We start from the raw sequence: 21,386 nt of genomic DNA on the forward strand, positions 1-21,386 counted from the left end.
ATGAAGTGACAGAGGAGCAGAAACTCCAACAATCCAACCCACTTCAACCCCTGTGGCTGCCAATACATCTGAGAAGAATAGCATACAAACCATAAATACCTTTTAGAGATTACGCCCGCTCAGGGGGAGACACATCTGTTTAGCATGTAACAGGACAAACAGGAACGAAATCCCCCCCTTCTCAGCTACAGTTGTGTGAGGATTCCAGGGGACCGTCTGCTGGGGAAATCTACTTAAAGCAACACTGAGGAACTTTCAATTTTCGTTGATTTTGGCGGCGCCAGTGGACAAAGCGGTAGTGTTTTGCCTGACTGAATACTACAGTTCCCATGAGGACTAGCGCGTGGTGTCGTAAATTGCTGCTCCCGGTGGCATGCTGTGGGACTGAACTCGCCTTCATTTGTTTCCAGTGGCTGTGTGAAGGATGCATAGCGATGAGGTCATGAATCTAAATGAATCTAATGGTGGCTAAACAATGTTATATCGTGATGTGACGCATGCCGTAAAGCAGTCCGCACATTTGGAGCTTTTTAGTGTGCAGGGTTCCTACCACCCTCCTCACAGCTGCTTAGCCCAAGTGAAAGCAATACTGACGCCCTCAGGCCGTGACATTCAACTAGTTGTAAGTCGATGTATCATCACAAAAGATATTAAAATGTTTTATTAAGGTTGAAAAGTTCCTTAGTGTAGGTTTAAAGTTGATAACTGTCACATTCATCAAATACATAAAAGTTTCCATCACACTGTCTTCTGCATGCTTCCCATGTCCACATGTCCGCAGTTGCTTTGGAGCGTCCGCGCACCGATGGGCATATGTTTTCACTCATGCTACATTTTGGGCTCATGCGGTGTGCGTTCCATGCATGCGCACTGATCCACGCATCCTCGGGGAACTTTTCCACCACCCCAGACTGTTTATCTTATCTTTTATTACAGATTATTTATCGAAAATGAGGCACATACATTGTCATAAGCTTTTTTTTTTTTTTTTGTTTGTTTCTGGATCATGGAGTGGTGCCTCAACGATCACTAGATACTTTCACTTTTGTCAGCAGGCCTCATCATCCCCTCTGACAGAGTCTTCTCTCTCTATCCATGAGTTTTTCACTCTCTGGGTGTCTTTGTAGATGGAGCTACAGACTGATGGCTTCACATGGTCACTTTTCAGAGTTTGTGTCCGTAGTGGTTTGGTTTGTTTGCTGTGGTGCTCTGGCGCATGCGCATACCCGCACACGCGCGGACCCTAGTGGACAGGAATTGATGGTGATTTTTACGCCACAGGGACCAGTGCGGAATGCACACACACGCAGACATGGGAAGCATGAACAAGGTTTAACTCCGTCTTTGTGCGTCTGCTTCTTCAGACCCCCGCCATTGGTTTTGTTTATTCTGCTATTCAAATGCATTGAGCTCCAAATGACGCCTTCTCACTACAGCGGTTGGAGAGTAGATCCGGATCAAGACCCACCGATCTTCAAGGTCCAGGCTTCTCCTGAAATATCCGGATCTGAGTTCAGGGGAGAATTCAAACATGCACAAATGATGAGGATTTAAATCTAAATCCTAAATCTAAATGAATAACAAGACCCTTCTTTCATCAGGAAAACAATTTTTTTTAACCTTTTTTTTTGGTTTTCCTTTAACCTAAAACACGTCTCTCTGACAAGAAGACTGAGAAATCAAGCTTTTTGTGAGAAACCACATGTCCAGTAAAAATATGACTTTGATGGAAATGTTTTTGGCTTCAGGAACACCTCAAACATCACAACAGAGGTTTCCTTAAATTAAACAAGAAAAACACTGCAACTCAGCAGACTCCCAGGTGTCCAAACTCATTCCGGCAGCCTGAACTTTAGGCTGGCGAACACCTGCATCAAACAGATTTCTCTTTCAAGAAGTTTTTTATGTTTTCCTTTGAGCTTTTATCCCAAACATCAATCTTGAAATAGTCAGTGGTTTTTACTAACTGCTCCCGTGAACAGCACTCCAGTAACTCCATCTGAGGGAGCTCTCAAAAAGCCTTCAACAGAAACCATGACTCAGCAATAGACCGTACAAACTGGTGCAAACCTGGTTAACACAGCTGCTCTGGCACGTCCCCTGTAACAAACCGCTGAAATGTTACTATGGCTCCGCCCATCTAACTGCCTCAAAGAACCTAACTGATCTACCCCCTAGTCTTCAAGTTGGAACTTGTACTGTTTATTTAAGCACTAGAACCTACAGGCCTGGCAAAGCAACTGAAAATCGGAGACCCCACCTGCAGCCTGGGACGTAACTCCAGCGCCTCCAGCCACGTTCATTCCTCACAACCCAGTTCTGCCTCCAGATGTTAACGACCTTGTGCGAGGCTGGTCTCACAACCAGTCAGGATGTGTTTGGGGGTTAACGGAGTAGGACACAGAGCACAGGTTACGTGCTCCATACCTTTGGTGGAGGTTTTTTTTTTTTAAGAAATGGTAGACATGTTTGCAGTGTTTTGTCTCACAGAAACTAATTCTTAACTAATTTCTTCATTTATGAAAGTTTTTTTTTTTTTTTTTTTGCTTTTATCTTTACCTGTCGCCAGGTATTAATACATTTGATTTTTTTAGCTCCCAGGGACTAATTTTTGCCTAACTACAAATAGCAATTGGACTAAAACTAAGTAAAGCTAAAAAGTGTCAATCAGAGTGACACTCTCCCTTTTTATAAACATGAAACTGACACAAAACTACCTTCGCAGGTTCAAGCAGTGGCACGTCCTTTCACTGCTGATGCCTGAAATAATGAGATCCTGCAGAGCAGCTTGTTACTGGCAGTGTGAGATGCAAATAAAGAAAACACTCAACCAGCGGTAACCATCACTAAGGGCTCCAGGCCTTCTTACTCTCATGCAGTTCTCAATCATTTGAAGGATTTTGTTTTGTTTTCCTGTTAGTACTTTTAGTTTTTCTCTATTTTAAATAAATTACACAAATTAAAGTATTTTGTTGGATTTCTGACATTCAAAATTTGAAAAATTTCCACACTAAGAAGAATTCAGGCACAAAGTTAAATTTAAAAAAAGGAAATTTGCTCATTCGGCTTCAGATGTTCCCCTCAGTGTTTTCAGTTAGCAGTAAACTGTGTTCCATCATTTTAACAAAGAAAAGCTTTTAATCAAATAACCAAGAACTGGATTAAAACCAAACATCTTTAAAATGTGGACAGGATCAGTATTTACAAAGTTTCAAACTCAATCAGGAAAAATTTGAACCCTTAATGTGTTTCTGTTGTTCATGAAACATTTCCAGTGAAAGGAAATAAACTTACTGGGTATATTGATACAACACAGTCAGTTCACTGTTCACAAAGGTGATCCACAAATCTTGACTCTCAACAGAATGTCACAAAAGAATCATCAAAAAAGAAAGATTCATCAATACAAACACGTAAGAAGTCCAAAATCTTTGTTAAAAATCCCCAAAGCTGGTAAAGTTGGAGCTTCCTGTGGTCCATGAAGAAGAAAATCCATTTAGAGAAGGAGGAAGCAGCTTTAATAATGAGAACAACTACTAAAAAAAGCATCAGCTGAGGAATCAGTGAGGAGACTGATGGCTGCAGCTCCATGTTTTTCTCCACTAACTCAGCTTGCTTCTGTCTCTCCACACTCGTCTCAAATCCTTTTGTCCATGTAGAAAGTCTCTGAGAAGACGGCCGACCATCTGTTGGTTTCAAATCTTCTTCCTGTCAGAAATCTCATCGTCTCAGCTCAGAAAATGTGGAGGCTCCTTTAAAAACTACACAAGGAGATCTGATGGAGTCCTCTACTGAGGTTCCAGGAACTCTGCAGAGGCTCCTTCACCAGGATAAAGCCAAACTCCAGCATGCAGCGGCTGAGTGAAGGTGGTCTGGACTCTGTGGAGGAGAGTCATGGTTCCAGAGACGCTGTAGAAAGACAGAACACCTGCTCTTTGATCCAGGTACACTCCCACTCTGGAGGACCGAGGACCTGAGACGGGAGTTTCTGTGCTGTTGTGCCAAAATGTCAGTTTGTCAGAATAACAACATAAAGCCCAAGATTTGTCATTAAATCCAAATCCACATTCACTGTAGTTCCCTGCTCTGCTGATGTTCTTGTATGAAACTGCTATATAAACTCCTTCTCTTGCTCTCAACTCCACCTCCCAGTAACAACGTCCAGTCAGACTCTCTCTGCTCAGAACCTGAAAACATCCAGTGAATCTGTCTGAATGATCAGGATAAGACTGAGCTTTCTCTGTAAAAGTAACATTTTTGCTTCTGTTTGATAATAACAGATATTTGTTTACTGAGTTTGGATCCAGTGTGATCTGCTGTGAGTATTGTAAGAAGGCTGCCCTGCTCTCTGGCTGTGGGCGTAGCAGCAGCAGCTCCTCTTCAGTCTTTCCGAGGATGTCCTGTAGTTTGTCTCTGCTCTCTGACACAGCTGCTGCCACATCCTCAAAGTATCTGAGAGGAGAAGTCTGGATGCTGGAGGAGTGTGTGGGCTCACTGAGTGCTGACACTGAGGGGTAGCAGAGCAGAAACTGGGTGTGGTCCTCTGTGTGAGCCAGCTGCTCCAGCTGGACGTCTTTCCATATCAGCTTAGCCATCTGCTGCCGCAGATTCTCCTGAAGCTGTTTGAGTTCATTCACTGCAGTTTGCTGCTGGGATCTGAGCAGCTGCGTCACCTCACCACTACTCTTCTGGATGAGACGGATCATCTGGGTGAAGCTCTCCACGCTGTTCTTCACTGCTTCATCAGCAGAGACATTGATGGCGTCAATCTGCTGTTGAAGTCGATTCACAACTTTTGCTCGCTCCTGGATTCTTTCATGGACGTTTAGTCGACTCTCCTCCAGCTCCTTCTGCTTCTGCCTCCTCTCTGCTGCAGCTGGGACTGTTTCATGTCCTCTGTGTTTCTCCATCAGACAGAGGTAACAGATACTCTGCTGATCAGTGCGACAGAAAATCTTCATCACCTCATCGTGAAGAGAGCAGATCCTCTCCTGGAGCTTCTTGGAGGGCTCCACCAGCTGGTGTTTCTTAAAAGCAGCAGACTGATAGTGAGTTTGGAGGTGTTCCTCACAGTAGGAGACCAAACAGACCAGACAGGACTTGACGGCTTTCAGCTTCCTCCCAGAGCAAACATCACAGGACACATCTTCAGGTCCAGCAGAGCAGAGATCAGCTGCAGCAGCTTGGAGTTCAGTTTTCTTTACATCCTCCACTAACTCTGCCAACAGGATGTTTTTCTTCACTTTTGGCCTTGGCCTGAACCTCTTCCTGCACTGAGGACAGCTGTAGAATCCCCTGTTGCCCTGTTCATCCCAGTGTCTGTTAATACAGCTGCTGCAGTAGCTGTGTCCACAGGGAACCGTCACTGGATCCTTCAGGAGATCCAGACAGATGGAACAAGAGAACTTTTCTGCATCCAGCTGAGCTCCTCTCTTTGCCATTTTCTCCTCTCAACAACTGTGAGTGTTTGAGCAGTTTCTCTTCCTGCTCAGCAGATTTAAATCATCCCGGCTGGAGCCAAACCCTCCTCTGGTTTCCCGCTCCTGTCAACACTGATCCTCATTGGTTCTGCTGGGGAGAGACGTCACTGATTACTCATCTATGAGATGTGTGAAAGGAGAGGAGGCAGTGACTCAGCCTGGGAGAAACAGGAGAAACCGCCAGAGGCCGTTTTTTCATTTCAAGAAATCAACCGTTTTCAGTGTTGCATTCCAGTCATTCAGCTGCAAAATTCTGAGCTTCTCCACTTTTCCTCTGAACTGTTTTGTTGGAGCCCAGGACTTCCGTCCGGCTGACTCCACCCGGTCCTTTGATTCTATGCTTGGTATGAAAAATTCCAAAACGACTGACTTCAGATTACTACCATTTAAGTATTTAAGTATAGCCAGATGTAATGCTCAGTGCTGGACCTTTACAGGGAAAGATACGCAGTATTTTGCCCCGAAAGGATCCTGATCGTTGATGAAACAGAGCTTTTATTCCATTTTCTTCTGGGCTGGGCATGCCCCGACAGATAGGTTGGACTTTGTTCGCAATTGGACAATTTGGTACTGATGTCAGCTGCCAACCAAGAGCTGACATCCTTATCAAGGATGTTTGGAACACAAGTGTGTGAGTGTTTATATTTCCGGAACATGTGGATATCTTTACACTTTAGCAGAACATCTTATAACCTTGGTGTACTTGTCGCAGGAATGGCCTAATATACAGTTAATACAATTGTTCCAGGGTAGTAGTGCAAATTAAAGTATATACCTAACAGTTTCATGTCTCCAGTTAGTACTGAACATGCAATAATGTGCATAGTTATTAGCCAAGTTATATATTTTGACCATTTCATCCACATTTGCTATATCCAAACTTTACAAACAGGAGTGCTGATTGGAATTGAGAATATCATTCTATATGTACTGGTGTAATGGAGAACAGTGTGTCGTCAGGAAATCAACATCCTCAATCAAGGTGTATAGAATAACTAGGAAGATTATTTTCTTTGGCAAAATAGACTGAAAAAAGACCTTGAAAAAGAAAAAACAAATCTTTTGGAGGGATGCGACCAACTTGAAATTGCAAAGATTGTGATCAGCCCGGAGAGGCCTCAGGCAACAGCCTGTTTTGAGGGTGTGCAACTTTGAAAACTGCAAATAAATCGAAGAATTTTCGAAGAACCTTTGAACCTCCACCTCATATTTCCACCAAACCTCTTCCAACGCAATCCAGGTGAGCTGATCCCGTGTCGGGGTGACCGCTCGGTCCCTCTCAGTCCACTCACAGCTCTCCTCCACGACAGTCCGGTGTCGCGAGATATGTCATATATGCAGTTATATGTTCGATTTGAATTTACTACTTGGGCCAAGAACCACTTGAAGACAGAAGGCCTTTTTTGTTTTTTTGTTTTTTGTTATTCACTGGTGTCATGAGAGGGACTCTTGGGCAACCAGATAGATGGAACCATGACTGAAACAGTGCCAGTTCTTGGCCTGGCATTATAAGTACATCATTTTCAAAATCTTGCAGTGTGAACAGGAAACTTTTCTGAAATGAAAATACAAAAACGATGCTTTTTTTACCTTGGGATGTCAAGGTAATGGGGCCTACATGTAAAGATGAGACAGCAAATAACTGTCCCTGATACACGATGCACGATAGGGGGCGGCTGTGGGTCAGTGGGGAAAGCAGTTGTCTGACAATTGGGAGGTTGTTAGTTCGATTCCTGTCTCTGCATGTCTGCCAGATCCCTGGGTAGTGTCCATCCTGACGCACGAGTACAAGCTACAGTTCCGACGCCGGCCCCCCACCTTTCGCCGGGACACCATGACCTTCATCAGGGACCCAGCGCAGGTGCTTGCTTTGGACCTGGAGCTGGCCTCCCTCCTGGCCAACGGGGCAATCGAGGCTGTGGACCCCCTGGTGGACCCGGGGGGTTCTACTCACCGTATTTCCTCGTGCCCAAGAAGACTGGGGGCTTTCACCCCGTACTGGATCTGAGACATCTCAACCGCTGCCTACGGGTACTGCCGTTTCGCATGTTGATGCTAAAGGAGGTCCTGCGAGCCGTCTCTCCGGGAGACTGGTTCACGTCTGTCGATCTACAGGATGCCTATTTTCATGTCCCCATTGCACCTCAGCACCAGCGGTTCCTTCGGTTCACCTTCAGGGGCCACCACTGGCAGTTTCGGGTGCTTCCTTTCGGGCTTTCCCTGTCGCCGCGGGTCTTTACCCGGGTCGTGAAGGCGGCTCTGTACCCCTTACAGATACAGGGTATGACAGTGCTCCCGTATATAGATGACTGGCTGGTTTGTGCACCATTGCGGGCGCAAGTGGCCCGATCCACTGCACAACTTCTTGCCCACGTGGAGCGGTTGGGTCTCAGGGTCAACCACCCGAAGTCCTGTCTGGTCCCTGTCCAGAGGATAGACTTCCTTGGGGAGACACTGGACGCTACGGTCATGAGGGTTTGGCCGTCCTCTCGCAGGATGGAGGATGTTCTCGGCCTTCTCGGCCTGTTCCGGAGGGGTGTCGTCGTGCGTTACGGAACCCTTCTTCGGCTGCTGGGGAAGCTCACTTCCCTTATGACAGTTGTCCCTGCTGTCGTTGCGCCCCCTGCAGAGGTGGCTGAACAGCTTCCACCTGGACGCGCAGTGGCATCGCCACCGCAGGCTCAGAGTGTCATGGCGGTGCCTTCTCGCCCTGGCCCCGTGGAGGGACAGGGCTTGGCTGTTATGGGGCGTTCCGCTGGGCGTGGCCCCTGCCCGCCACAAGACCGTCACCTCAGATGCCAGTCTCACGGGCTGGGGCGTGGTCTGGCACCGCAGGACGGTGCGAGGGTGGTGGTCTGCCCGGGACGGCGCGGACCACATCAACGTGCTGGAGCTGTGGGCTGTACATCTGGCCCTCAGGCATTTCCTGCCCTTCCTGAAGGGGCGGCACGTGGTGGTGCAGTCCGACAACACCTCGGCGGTGTTCTACATCAACCACCAGGGCGGGACCAGGTCTGCCCGCCTGCTGGATGTTGCTCAACAGTTGCTCCGCTGGGCGGCGACCCGCCTAGCCAGCCTGCGGGCGGTGTATCTCCCAGGGGTTCGCAATCAGCTGGCGGACTCTCTCTCCCGCCCAGGGTTCTCGTCCGGGGAGTGGCGCCTCCACCCACAGGTGGTGTGTGCGCTCTTGGAGCGTTTTGGCAGGGCCGAGGTCGACCTCTTTGCCTCCTCAGAGGCGTTCCATTGCCCACTCTGGTTCTCTCGGGGAGAGCCCCCCGGGCCCTTGGGCCAGGATGCGCTGGCACACCCTTGGCCGGGGGGCCGGGTGCTACGGGAGGGACACACGCTGCTCCTGGTGGCCCTCTTCTGGCCGGGCCGGGCGTGGTTCCCCCTGCTCCACAGGCTGTCCCGCAGCAGCCCATGGCGCCTTCCCTGCAGGAGGGATCTGCTGTCCCAGCACAGCGGCCAGATCTGGCATCCCTGCCCTCACCGTCTCTGCCTTTGCGCCTTTGAGCCGATGTTGAGCGGCTGTTTGGGGCCGGTCCGGCACACCGTTCTCAATGCTAGGGCACCGTCTACCCGGCTGCTGTATGCCTACAGGTGGCGGTTATTTGCGCAGTGGTGCAACGGCCGCGGGGCGGACCCGGTGCTTTGCCCGGTTCCGGTGGTTCTGGACTTTCTGCAGTCCCTCTTGGACAGGGGCCGCTCCCCGTCCACCCTGCGGGTGTATGTGGCAGTGATTGGGGTGGCACGGTTGGGGGCCACACGCTGGTGTCGGCCTTCTTCCGGGGGGCCTTGCGGCTTCGGCCCCCTCGGGTTCCATGGGCACCAGCCTGGGAGTTACATCTGGTGCTGGACTCTTTGTGCCTGCCTCCCTTTGAGCCTTTGGCGACGGCGGAGCTTCAGTGGGTGTCCCGCAAGACGGTGTTTCTGCTGGCCATTGCTACAGCGAAGCGTGTAGGAGAGCTGCACGCACTGTTTATCCACCCGATGTGCCTCCGGTGGCACCCGGATGGGGTGGGCGTCACGCTTTGGCCGAACGCCACCTTCTTACCTAAGGTGTTGTCACGGCGAGCCGGCCAGCCCATTTGGCTCACTCGATACGACCCCCCGTCGGACGACGCGGGGGGCCGGTCAGAACTCCTCTGCCCGGTCAGGGCCCTGCAGTACTATATGGCAGGTACAGCTGATGTACGGGTGTCAGATCAATTGTTTGTCTGCTACGGTGGCTGTCGTAAGGGTTCTGCGCTGTCCAAACAGCGCCTGTCCCACTGGGTGTTGGACACTATACGTCACACTTATCAGGCCGCGGGCCGGCCTGTGCCCCAGGGGGTGCGCTGCCACTCCACCAGGGTGGTGTCTACGTCGTGGGCCGCCCTGAAGGGGGTGCCCCTGGAGGAACTGTGTGCTGCCGCATCCTGGACGACGCCTGGCACCTTCTCACGGTTTTACAGGCTGGATGTTGTGCCCCCACATCCGCTGCGGGTGGTGCTGGACCCTACAGGGGCATCTCAGTAAGGTGGGTGCCTGGCTTCCTCGTGACTGAGTTGGCATTCGTCATTCCAGTGCTTTCAGCACCGCCTCTGGTGGTCAGTAGGGATGAAATAGAATGAGAGTTACGTATGTAACTACGGTTCTATGAATCCCAGATGACCGCCAGAGCGCTCTGTCACTCGGAATCCTCGTAGTACGCGAGAAGATTCCGTAGGAGCCGATACCGGGTCAGGGAACCGGTATTTATACGATTCCGGGGTGACCCGGGGAGTCGAGTGACGTGTGTTGGTATACATACTCGAACTACGCATGCACGAAGGGAACATTCCAGTGCTTTCAGCACCACCTCTGGCGGTCATCCGGGATTCATAGAACCGTAGTTACATACATATCTCTCGTGTTTCCTTCATTCATTTGTGCACTTCATCACTGCAACTGCTGCACAGATCCACCTGTCAATCTCCTTTCCATCCTTCCCCCACTTGTGAAAAAGACCCCGAGATACTTGAACTCATTCACTTGGGCCAGGGTCTCTCAACCAACCTGGAGAGGGCAGATCGCCCCCTTCTGGTCCTGGACCATGGCTTCGGAATTGGAGGCGCGATCCGGGTCCCCCTCCCATTTTTGGAATGGGTCTCACGAGCGCCCTCGTGAGCTGGGGCAGTGGTGTTGCACAACCGTGTCCCGTTCCCCCCCACTGTGGGGCTTGAGATGAGAAGCCATTACCTCTCTGTGTGGAAGACCTCGTGGTGGGGGGAAGGGGCCTTTGCTCTCCTCTGTCCACTGTTCTCCTCTCTGAGGCCTCACCAGGACACATGACTCCTGATCATGTTTGAGTTTCCCGGAGGACAGTTTCCATCAATGCGTCCCCAACATCGTCAAGTAAATAAAGAAATAACAATGACTGAGACGGTGTGTCCATATATTTGCAAATATTTGTTTGTGCTTCACCGCTGCCTCTTGTTCAGGTCATCAATGTGAATGAGATCTGGATCTCAGTTGATCTACCTGGTAGAAAAAAGGTGAAATAAAAATCGAATCAAATCATTGACCCCGATGAAGTTTGAGAATTCATCTTGAAACTCCGCATGAAGACAATTTTTACTTAGTTTTGATCACAAAAACATTGGGACAGTAGTCTCCTGTCTCTCTCTGAATTCTCTGACAGCTGGTAGTTTGACGCTTTCAGTGTTTGCGGAGTCAAGAAGACGCAGCTCCACCTCTTCCATCCCCCACGTCTCCCTGTCCCTCTGACAGCAGCTGCTGTTACCATGGCAACCAGTGCAGGTGTGCTCCAACAGTGAGTCAGCACTTTCCAACCTGTGGCGCTGCTGCCTGTTTGGAGGCTTTTCAGTCACTTTTAGACTTGTTCACATTTTAGACATGTTCAGTGTTTTGTCTCATAGAAATTAATTCTTTGAAAATATTTGGTGGTTGTATTTTATACAAAGCCATAAAGTGTGTGATTTCTTGATTTATGTAAGTTTTCTTTTTGTTTTTTTTGTTTCATGGCTTTTTATCTTTACCTGTCGTAGGTATGGATAGATCTGACTTGTTTAGCCAGTGACTCATTTTCGCATAACGACAAATGGCAATTGTATTGAAACTAAGTAAAGCGGGAAGGCGTCAGAGTGAAACACACCCTTTTCATAAAAATGAAACTGGCACAAAACCAACATCACAGGTTCAAGTAGTGGCGCGTCCTTTCACGCTGATGCCTGAAATAATGAGATCCTGCAGACAGAGCCGGCCCAAGGCATAGGCAGTATAGGCAGATGCTAAGGGCGCCGTCCATCAGGGGGCGCCAGCGCCACTGCGCCAGCAGTACAAATGGAAAAGAAGAAAAGGTGTAACTTTCACAATTTCTCCTTAGTAGTTATACTCTGAGGCGAAGACAATTAATTAATTCCAATAGTTTTCCATTATTTACTGAGTTATCCGAGCCCCCCAGCTGCCCGCCCCACGCCCCCTCCTACCCCTCTCCTTCACTCCATGACCGTTTCTGGACGTCCCTCATCAGCGTATGAATAGATGTCAAAACGACCAGAACTGTCCCGGTGCCCCGGGAAGAAAAACAAGAAGAGGAGAAACGAGAGGAAGACGGAGGTAATGTTGTATGAAATTATGTCTCTGTTGCAGAACGTGACATTAACCTGGATTAAGCTACATGGCTGAATAAATAAATAAACAGTATCAATAGTATGGAGGGGCTTGTTGTTGAAAATAATCTAGATCGTGTAGATAACTACTGGTGTTCTCAGCTTACATTCCTCAGGGGAATTTATACTAGATCATTTCAGACGCTGTTTACATTTTCTTTCATTCTTTTTTTAAAGGTTTTATTTGCCATCTGGGTAGCTAACGCTGGCCCTGCTGGTAATAGTCACTTTTCCACCCATATCTTATAGTTGTGGGCTCATCATTAATGTTAGTTAAGAGTATCACAGGAGAGGGATGCTGCTGTGAATATCAGCACTGCTGTAATTCAGTCAGATGTGTATTTATAACATCAGTACTGCAGTTTACTGCTGCTTTACATGGTGCTGTTCAGCATTCCACTGTAATGACAATAAACTGAACATCTAATTTGCAAATCAGAAACAAGTGCATTGTATATTACAATGCACAGTGATCATCATACATGTATATGGGCTTTTTTATTATATCATGTCATTTTATTCTTGGAATCCTGTGTTTTTATAATTAGATACTCATTGAAGTCACATATTCTTTTCAGATGTGCTGCTGAAGTTTCTAAATCCCCCCTGGACCATCTGCCACATCTGCTGCTGCTGCCTCCACCTCAGCTACATAGTCCGCCTGGGATACAGCAGAATCAAGGCTTCATTTGGTACCTCCACCTCAGAATCAAGCGCTCCTCCTGGTACCTCCACCTCAGCAACACGGTCCACCTGGGATGCAGCAGAATCAAGCGCTCCTCCTGGTTCCTCCACCTCAGAATCAAGCGCTCCTCCTGGTACCTCCACCTCAGAATCAAGCGCTCCTCCTTGTGCCTCCACCTCAGAATCAAGTGCTCCTCCTGGTGCCTCCACCTCAGCTACACCTTCGTGAGAAGAAGCTGGCAGAACTTTATCAACATGTGGGCAGCTCTGAGAATCTCTGGCTCTCCTCCTGTTCCAGTGGCTTCTGCTGAAAGAAGCTTGATGTTTGATTTTCTGTACCATTTATACTTCATGTTGGGTATTCATATTGTATTTCATATATTAATTTAATTTAGCATATATTTATCTGTAATTTATTATCTTGTTGACTATGCTGATTGGGAATGATCTTCCTTTAAATAAAACATTTGACAAAGACAAATCTATCAAGTTTCTTGTTAGTATAGGATACGCTGGCAATGCAAGGGGGCGCCACCTAAAATCTTGCCTGGGGCGCCAGATTGGTTAAGACCGGGCCTGCCTGCAGAGCAGCTTGTTACTGGCAGTGTAAGATGTAAATAGAGAAAACACTAAACCAGTGGTAACCATAACTAGGGGCTCCAGGCCTTGTTACTCTCATGCAGTTTCAATCATTTGAAGGATTTTGTTTTGTTTTCCTAATTATGTTCGAACTTTTTTCTTAGTTTTTCTCCATTTTAAATAAATTACACAAATGAAAGTTTTTTTGTTGGATTTCTGACACTCAAAATTAGAAACATTTCCTCACTGAGCAGAATTCAGACACAAAGTTAAATTTAAAAAAGGAAATTTGCTCATTCAGCTTCAGGTGTTTCAGTGAGTTTTCTGTTAGCAGTAAACTGTATTCCATCATTTTAATAGAGATAAACTTTAAATTTTGATGGAGCTGCGAAAACTGAGAGCTATTAGTTACATAGTCACACAGTTACATTAGTGATTCTTGAAAAAAAAAAGTCTTTTTTTGTTCAATGAGATAATTATTTATTTCAATTTAACTAACTCTGTCCATAGTTTACCATCGCTACAGAGTAGATTTAACTTTTCGTTAAATTTCATTTTTTGGCTGGTCATGCTTCTTTCCTGAAACAGATTTATTCTTAACTTCTCTGAATGCCCGTTATTATTCTCATTTTTTGTAAGTTACTGTCCTATCGTGCATCAGGGACAGTTATTTGATGTCTCATCTTTACTTGTAGGTCCCGTTACCATGTTGGGGACGCATTGATGGACATATTAATGTTAACCCCAGCACAACCTGGAGTCACGGTGTCTGTGAAGTATTGTGTCTCCTCACAGAGGGCACATGACCCCTGCTGTGTCAGAGACAGCAGACTTTAAATCCCTTAAGAACAAAGGAGATGCCCCCCCCCCCAACCACCACCAGCAGGGGGCTGGCACCATTTGGCACTTCCTCTCAGCAGGAAACCACCGCCATCTTGTCCCACAGAGCGCTAAATGGCTGCCCTCTTTCACCATGTGCTCAGGCTCACAGAGCAAAGAAACCATGAGTGGGGTGCAATACTACCGTCCCACCTCATGAGGGTGCTCGTGAGGCCCTTCCCAGAGCAGAGGCGGGAGGACCCAGATCACGGCCTGATTGGCCAAGCAGACCCTGGGGGCGGGAGCTCCGCCTGCCGCTCAAGCGGACGTCACCAGAGGCGCCATCTTCAGTTCAACTTAAAGCTAGGGTTGGCGATCTTGGAAAACTAGCGTTAACATGTAGCATCTCCCCAAGGCTCCGCCTAGCTAGCTCTGCCCAGCTCCCACCTTATTGGAGGAGCTCCCGTTGGGAGTGGAGACGCGGAGACGTTCGCGGCGCGCGTGGCACTTCCGCGTCCAGTGCGTTCCTGGCGTAACCTGTCCTCAGCGCTTCGTTTCTTCGTTTTTCTTTATTTGCACTACGCCAAGTTATGGCACACTCAACGGTAAGTAAAGCCACAAACATTCGTCTCCGCCATTCTGCAACGACGCTCCGTCCTTCTACGCACGCACTGAACCAGGGTCAGTGCAGGCGTACATGTATGCGCAGGGGGCAGGTTGAACGGCGAAGGGATTTGATTGGTTTAAAAAAAGGTGTCCCGTCAAGACGATTGGTTGCTGTTTTTCCCGTTTTACTCCTGCTGTAGATAGCGGATATTTTCCAAACTACTTTAAACACACGCTATGAATTGCTTCCCATCGGGTCACAAAGATCATTTTAACCAGTATTTAAAAAAATGCATCTAATTCAAATCGCCAACCCTAGCTTTAAGTTTCTGTCTAGGTAGGACGTGCGCAGCGCGTCTCTCCCACAGACTAAACCCGGTACCGAACTGACCCCGCTGGCCGGGACTTTTTGGGACCATCCTCTCCTCCACCGGTGCCCCTCTCCCCAGCGGAGGAGGCAGAAGCTGTCCCTGGAGCGGACCGAAGACACCAGCAGGACACCGCTGCTACAGCTCCACTCAGCCTGCAGCCAGCCGTGCTGCTTCAGCTTCTCGTCTCCCCCTCCTCCTCCTCCTGCAGCCGAAACCAGAGTCCAGTCCGGGCGGACTGAACCTTATCCTCCACGTGGACCCCTCCAAGAGCCCGAGGTTCTGTTGGACACGGTAGAACCCGATCGAGGTCAGAGCGACGGCTTTGGTCTCCCTCACCCAACACCTCATCAGCCACAGGACACACAGCGGCGGAGAGCCGCTCGTTAAAGTCCCACCACACAAGGTTTGAGACCTGGGCGGGTCCAGGCTTAGTTAGTGGTGATGATTCAATGCTTGTGTTTTATTGTGAACCAGGACTGAAGCCGTTCATGATATATGCACTGTTGTTTCCTTTCCTCATTTCTCTCCTCTCCTCGTGCGCTCCCGCGCGCACGCTCACGAGCACGCGCTTCCTCCTCACATCAGACCGCCAGACGCCGGCTAGCCCTGCATCTGTGCATTTGAGATAGGAAGACGGGCTTACCTTTCCTCCTCTCCTCTCTTTACTAACCGAGACTACGAAGTCTCTCGGCTGGCCTGGGAACGCCTTGGGATCCTCCCAGAGGAGCTGGAGGAAGTGTCTGGGGACAGGGAAGTCTGGGCATCTTTGCTTAAGACTGCTGCCCCCACGACCCGGCCCCGGATAAGCAGTGGAAGATGGATGTATGGATGGACATTTAAGTTCCTGGTAGCTTCACAGTTAAATGTTCAGAAATCTTTGACAGTTAATTTGTGTGTGTGTGTGTGTGTGTGTGTGCTTTATGACAATGCCTTTGTTGACCTTGTTGACGTTATGTGGCAAAACTTTTGATGGTTCTGATCACAATCTTTGCAATTTCAGGTTTGTCGCATCCCTCCAAAAGATTTTTTTTCTTTTTCAAGGTCTTTTTTCAGTCTATTTTGCCAAAGAAAAGAATCTTCTAGTCATTCTGTACACCTTGATCAAGGATGTTGATTTCCTGAGGACACCCTGTTCCCCATTACACCAGTACATACAGAATGATATTCTCAATTCCTAAAAGCATTCATGTGTTCAAAGTTTGGATTGAGTAAATGTGGATGAAATGGTGAAAATATATAACCTGGCTAATAACTATGCACATTATTGCATGTTTAGCATTAAATGGAGACATGAAACAGTTCAGAGGAAATAAGGAGATGCTCAGAATTTTACATCTGAATGACTGGAATGTAGAAGTGGAAACGATTGATTTCCTTCTATTAAAAACGGCCTCTGGCGGTTTCTCCTGACTCTCCCACACTGCCTCCTCCTCTCTCACACATCTCTTAGCTGAGTAATCAGTGACGTCTCTCACCAGCAGAACCAATGAGGATCAGTGTCGACAGGAGGAGGAAACCAGAGGAGGGTTTGGCTCCAGCCGGGATGTTTTAAATCTGCTGAGCAGGAAGAGAAACTGCTCAAACACTCACAGTTGCTGAGAGGAGAAAATGGCTCAAAGAGGAGCTCAGCTGGATCCACGAAAGTTATCTTGTTCCATCTGTCTGGATCTCCTGAAGGATCCGGTGACGGTTCCCTGTGGACACAGCTACTGCAGCCGCTGTATTCAAAGACACTGGGAAGAAGATGTCAGCGGATTCTACAGCTGTCCTCAGTGCAGGAAGAGGTTCTTGGTGAGGCCTGACCTGACGAAGAACATCCTGTTAGCAGAGTTAGTGGAGGATCTGAAGAACACTGAACTCCAAGCTGCTGCAGCTGATCTCTGCTCTGCTGGACCTGAAGATGTGTCCTGTGATGTTTGCTTTGGGAGGAAGCTGAAAGCCGTCAAGTCCTGTCTGGTCTGTGTGGCCTCTTTCTGTGAAAAACACCTTCAACCTCACTACAAAGCAGCTCCCCTGAAGAAACACCAGCTGGTGGAGCCCTCCAAGAAGCTCCAGGAGAGGATCTGCTCTCTTCACGATGAGGTGATGAAGATTTTCTGTCGCACTGATCAGCAGAGTATCTGTTACCTCTGTCTGATGGACCAACACAGAGGACATGAAACAGTCCCAGCTGCAGCAGAGAGGAGGCAGAAGCAGAAGAAGCTGGAGGAGAGTCGACTAAACATCCAGCAGAGAATCCAGGAGCGAGAGAAAGATGTGAAGCTGCTTCAGCAGCAGATGGAAAAGCTGGAGCAGCGGATCACTGTGCTGAAGAGGAAAGACAACCAGCTGGAGCAGCTGGCTCACACAGAGGACCACACCCAGTTTCTATTGAGAGCCACTAAAGAGGAGCTTTTTCTGCCACAACCAGAGACCAGAGCAGACATCTTACAATATTCACTGCAGATCACACTGGATCGAGACACTGTACACAGCAGGCTGTTATTGAGTGATGAGGACAAAAACGTGTCTTATTTCAGAATTGTTTTGCCTTATTTATACCATCCAGACAGATTCACTGATGATCTTCAGGTTCTAAGCAGTGAGAGTCTGATTGGACGTAGTTACTGGGAGGTGGAGTGGAGAGGAAGAGGAGTGATTGTTGCGGTCTCATACAGGAACATCAGCAGATCAGGGAGGGGAAAGACATGCGTCTTTGGATTTAATAACAAATCTTGGGCTTTAATTTGTCACTCTAACGGTTTCATATTTTGTCACAACACCATCCAAACTCCCATCTTAGGTCCTCTGTCCTCCAGAGTGGGAGTGTACCTGGATGACACAGCAGGTATTCTGGCTTTCTTCAGTGTCTCTCAAACCATGACTCTCCTCCACACATTCCAGACCACCTTCACTCAGCCGCTATACGCCGGAGTTGGAATTTGTCCTGATGATGGAAGTTCTGCAGAGTTCCTGAAACCTCAGTAGAGGAATTCCATCAGATCGCTGTGTAGTTTCCTAATGGAGCTCCACATTTTTTGAATCTGAGACATTGAGATTTCTGACAGGAAGAAGATTTGAAACCAACAGATGGTCGGCCGTCTTCTCAGAGACTTTCTACATGGACAAAAGGATGAGACGAGTGTGGAGAGACAGAAACAAGCTGAGTTAGTGGAGAAAATCATGGCGCTGCAGCCATCAGTGTCCTCACTGATTCCTCAACTGATGCTTTTCTAATAGACTCATTTTTAAAGCTGCTTCCACCTTCTCTAACTGGAATTTCTTCTTCATGGACCACAGGAAGCTGCAGCTTTTCCAGCTTTGGAGGATTGTTTAAAAAAAAAAAAAGTCAGACTTTTTACGTGTTTGTATTGATGAATCTTTTTGGATGATTCATTTGAGATTTGTGGATTTTCTTTTTGAACAGTGAGCTGTTTGTCTTGTATCAATATACCCAGTAAGTTTACTTCCTTTTGACTGGACATGTTTCATGAACAACAGAAACACATTAAGGGTTTAAATTTTTCCTGACTGAGTTTGAAACTTTGTGAATACTGATCTTGTCCACATTTTAAAGATGTTAGGTTTTTTTTAATCCAGTTCTTACTTGATTAAGTGTTTCACTCATCACAGTTTTTCTGCATTTGTTTGTCTAAAATCATTTCTCACCTGTTAGAACAGTACTTAGACTGAAGTTGCTGCAGCTCTGTCAACAAAACAAACGGTTTTGAGTTATTTCAGTGTTGTTCTGTATATTCTCACGTGTTCATAGATGATTTTGATGCCTTCAGTGAGAATCTGCAATGCAAATTGTCAAGAAAAACTGAAACATTAACTGAGAAGGCATGTCCAAACCTTTGCATATATTATTTGTGCCTCATTACTGCCCGTTCTCCAGGTCATAATTAAAAATCAGATTTGGTTCTCAGTTGATTTTCTATGCAGAATAAAAATTAAATCAAATTTTGCAATGAAAATATATTTACAGTCATCGCCTGTCTCTCTCTTAATTCTCTGACAGCTGATAGTTTGATACAACTTCACCTCTTTCGTGTGTCAGGAGCTGCTGTTACCATGGCAACCAGTGCAGGCGTCCTCCAACAGTAGCTCAGCACTTTGGAGGCTTTTCAGTCACTTCTATACTTCTGAAACAGTTGAATGTCTCATTGAAATTTTTTTTTTGAAAATGGAATTACCCGCAAGCAAGTATACACACACACCCACACACACACGCACACACAGACACACCTTTTTGTATAAACTGGCACTTCACAGGTTGAAGTTCGTGGCATGTCCTTTCATTCTGACAATTTATCAAATCAGTCTGAAATAGTGAGATCCTGCAGGGCAGCTGGTTGCTGGCAGTGTAAGTTAATCTAACCACTAGCAACCAGAACTATGGCGCTTTTCCACTAGTCTAGCTTGGCCCTACTCTGCACGGTTCGCTTTGGCCTCCCGTGGCGCCGGTTGTTTTCCATTATAAATAGTATCGGCTTGGCGTGAGTGGTGTTGTCATAGCAACACAACATGAAACTCGAGTGTTTATGGGACATACCAAAACTGTTTCCACACCAGTGTGAATAGATATAAAGAAATCATGGCACATTTGACAACCTTCACACAAATGTTTATTTAGTCCAAAGTATGTACAGTACTGCTTAGACCTCCCCCGGGACGGAGGAAAACATGAAACAAGGATGGGTCACACACCTTCTGCTTAACTGCACACAACCAAGCGCACAAAGGAGTGTTTGGTTGTAGAAAGTATTCTGGCTCATCTTCTTCCTCGGTGGAGCTGCCGTGATGCTGGGGACCAGCAGGAATACTCCAGCAAAAAGCAAAATTTAAATGGAGGAAGGACTCTCAAAATGATCTCTGTTTGCTCTTTGTGAGTTTAAAACCAGCTGGCGGACGTGAGTCTGACCGCAGGCGCTGTGACGGCTCGGCTACTGACGTCACACTCTGACCAATCAGTGGACGGCGTCAGCCGACGTCACATTCTCGGCCCTACTTGGCCCGCTTGGAGCCTCGGCCTAGCAGGGACCATGAAAGTACCTGGTATCAGCTACTGAAATTTAATGGAAAGGCGCGGGTACCAGGGCCCAGCCGAGGGGAGTAGGGCCAAGCGGGGACTCGTGGTGGAAAAGCACCATGGATCCTGAACTTGTTACACTGATACAGTGTGGTTACACTCAGAATGTGTTGTGTGGGGGGTCGATGGAGGGCTGTAGAGGGATAAAAGCGGTTGGATATGTTTAATTAACTACAAAAATACATTGAAGGGTTTGAATTTTTCCTGATTTATTTTAAACTTTGTAAATACTGTTTCTTTTAAGTTTTAATTGAGCTTTTATGGGTTCACTTGTGTGACCGGGTGGTTTTCTATGTGAGAAAATTCCCACACACTTGCAGGTCTGTGAACGCACCACATGCAGGCAGCGTCTTCCCTACCCTGATTAGTTATTGGGTACAGGTGTGTGACAAACGGGAGAAGCGCTGGGGAAGTCGCGTGGCTGTGCTCGGGGTCTTAAGGCATTGAAGTTGTGAGTACATTTTGTTTTTTATGAGTAAGCATTTCCCGAAGAGCATCATTGTGACTTTAAGTTGTATGGGCAGCAGGTTGTGTGCTGGGGGCCAAGTCCTCGGCAGAGATGGGGAGCCCCACACACTAAGCTGACTGTGATTTGTGGGTTAATATGCACATTGTTTTTTTTTGCAGACTGACTTAAAGCTAGGGTTGGCGATTTGAATGAGATACATTTTTTTAAATACTGGTTAAAATTATCTTTATGACCCGATGGGAAACAATTCATAGCGTGTTCTTAAAGTAGTTTGGAAAATATCCGCTATCTACAGCAGGAGTAAAACGGGAAAAACAGTAACCAATCGTCTTGACGGGACACCTTTTTTTAAACCAATCAAATCCCTTCGCCGTTCGACCTGCCCCCCTGCGCGTACATGTCAATGGCGTGCACTGACCCTGAAGCCTTCAGTATACTCCCCCGTCGCCGCTACGTCATTCCTACGACGTAGACGTCGTAGCCCTACGACGGGCTACGTCGGGGCTTGACGTGCGCCTCCCGAAAATTGTGACTTCGCGTCGTTTCGACGCGTGGTGACGTGAACGTCGAGGGCTGTGATTGGTCCACTTTCGCGTTGTTTATAGAATAAAGTAGAACTCACCCGGAATACTTTTCTGGTCCGAACACTGCTTC

The 21,386-nt window shown here is 47.5% G+C and overlaps 2 protein-coding genes across 2 annotated transcripts; one reads left to right on the top strand and one right to left on the bottom strand.

Moving 5' to 3' along the window:
- Positions 1-3,822: 3,822 nt before the first annotated feature.
- LOC115382541 (E3 ubiquitin/ISG15 ligase TRIM25-like) lies at positions 3,823-5,441 on the bottom strand. The gene is made up of 2 exons (XM_030084318.1): positions 4,256-5,441; positions 3,823-3,998 (listed from the first exon to the last, which is right to left on the bottom strand). Exons 1-2 carry the CDS (start codon positions 5,439-5,441, stop codon positions 3,823-3,825), a joined length of 1,362 nt encoding a protein of 453 aa, XP_029940178.1.
- An 11,359-nt stretch (positions 5,442-16,800) lies between these two features.
- On the top strand, positions 16,801-18,159 carry LOC115382549 (tripartite motif-containing protein 16-like). The gene has a single exon (XM_030084330.1). The coding sequence runs from the start codon at positions 16,801-16,803 to the stop codon at positions 18,157-18,159; it is 1,359 nt and encodes a 452-aa protein (XP_029940190.1).
- Positions 18,160-21,386: the final 3,227 nt, after the last annotated feature.

Source organism: Salarias fasciatus, chromosome 3 (genome assembly GCF_902148845.1).
Source record: "Salarias fasciatus chromosome 3, fSalaFa1.1, whole genome shotgun sequence".
NCBI lineage: Eukaryota > Metazoa > Chordata > Actinopteri > Blenniiformes > Blenniidae > Salarias > Salarias fasciatus.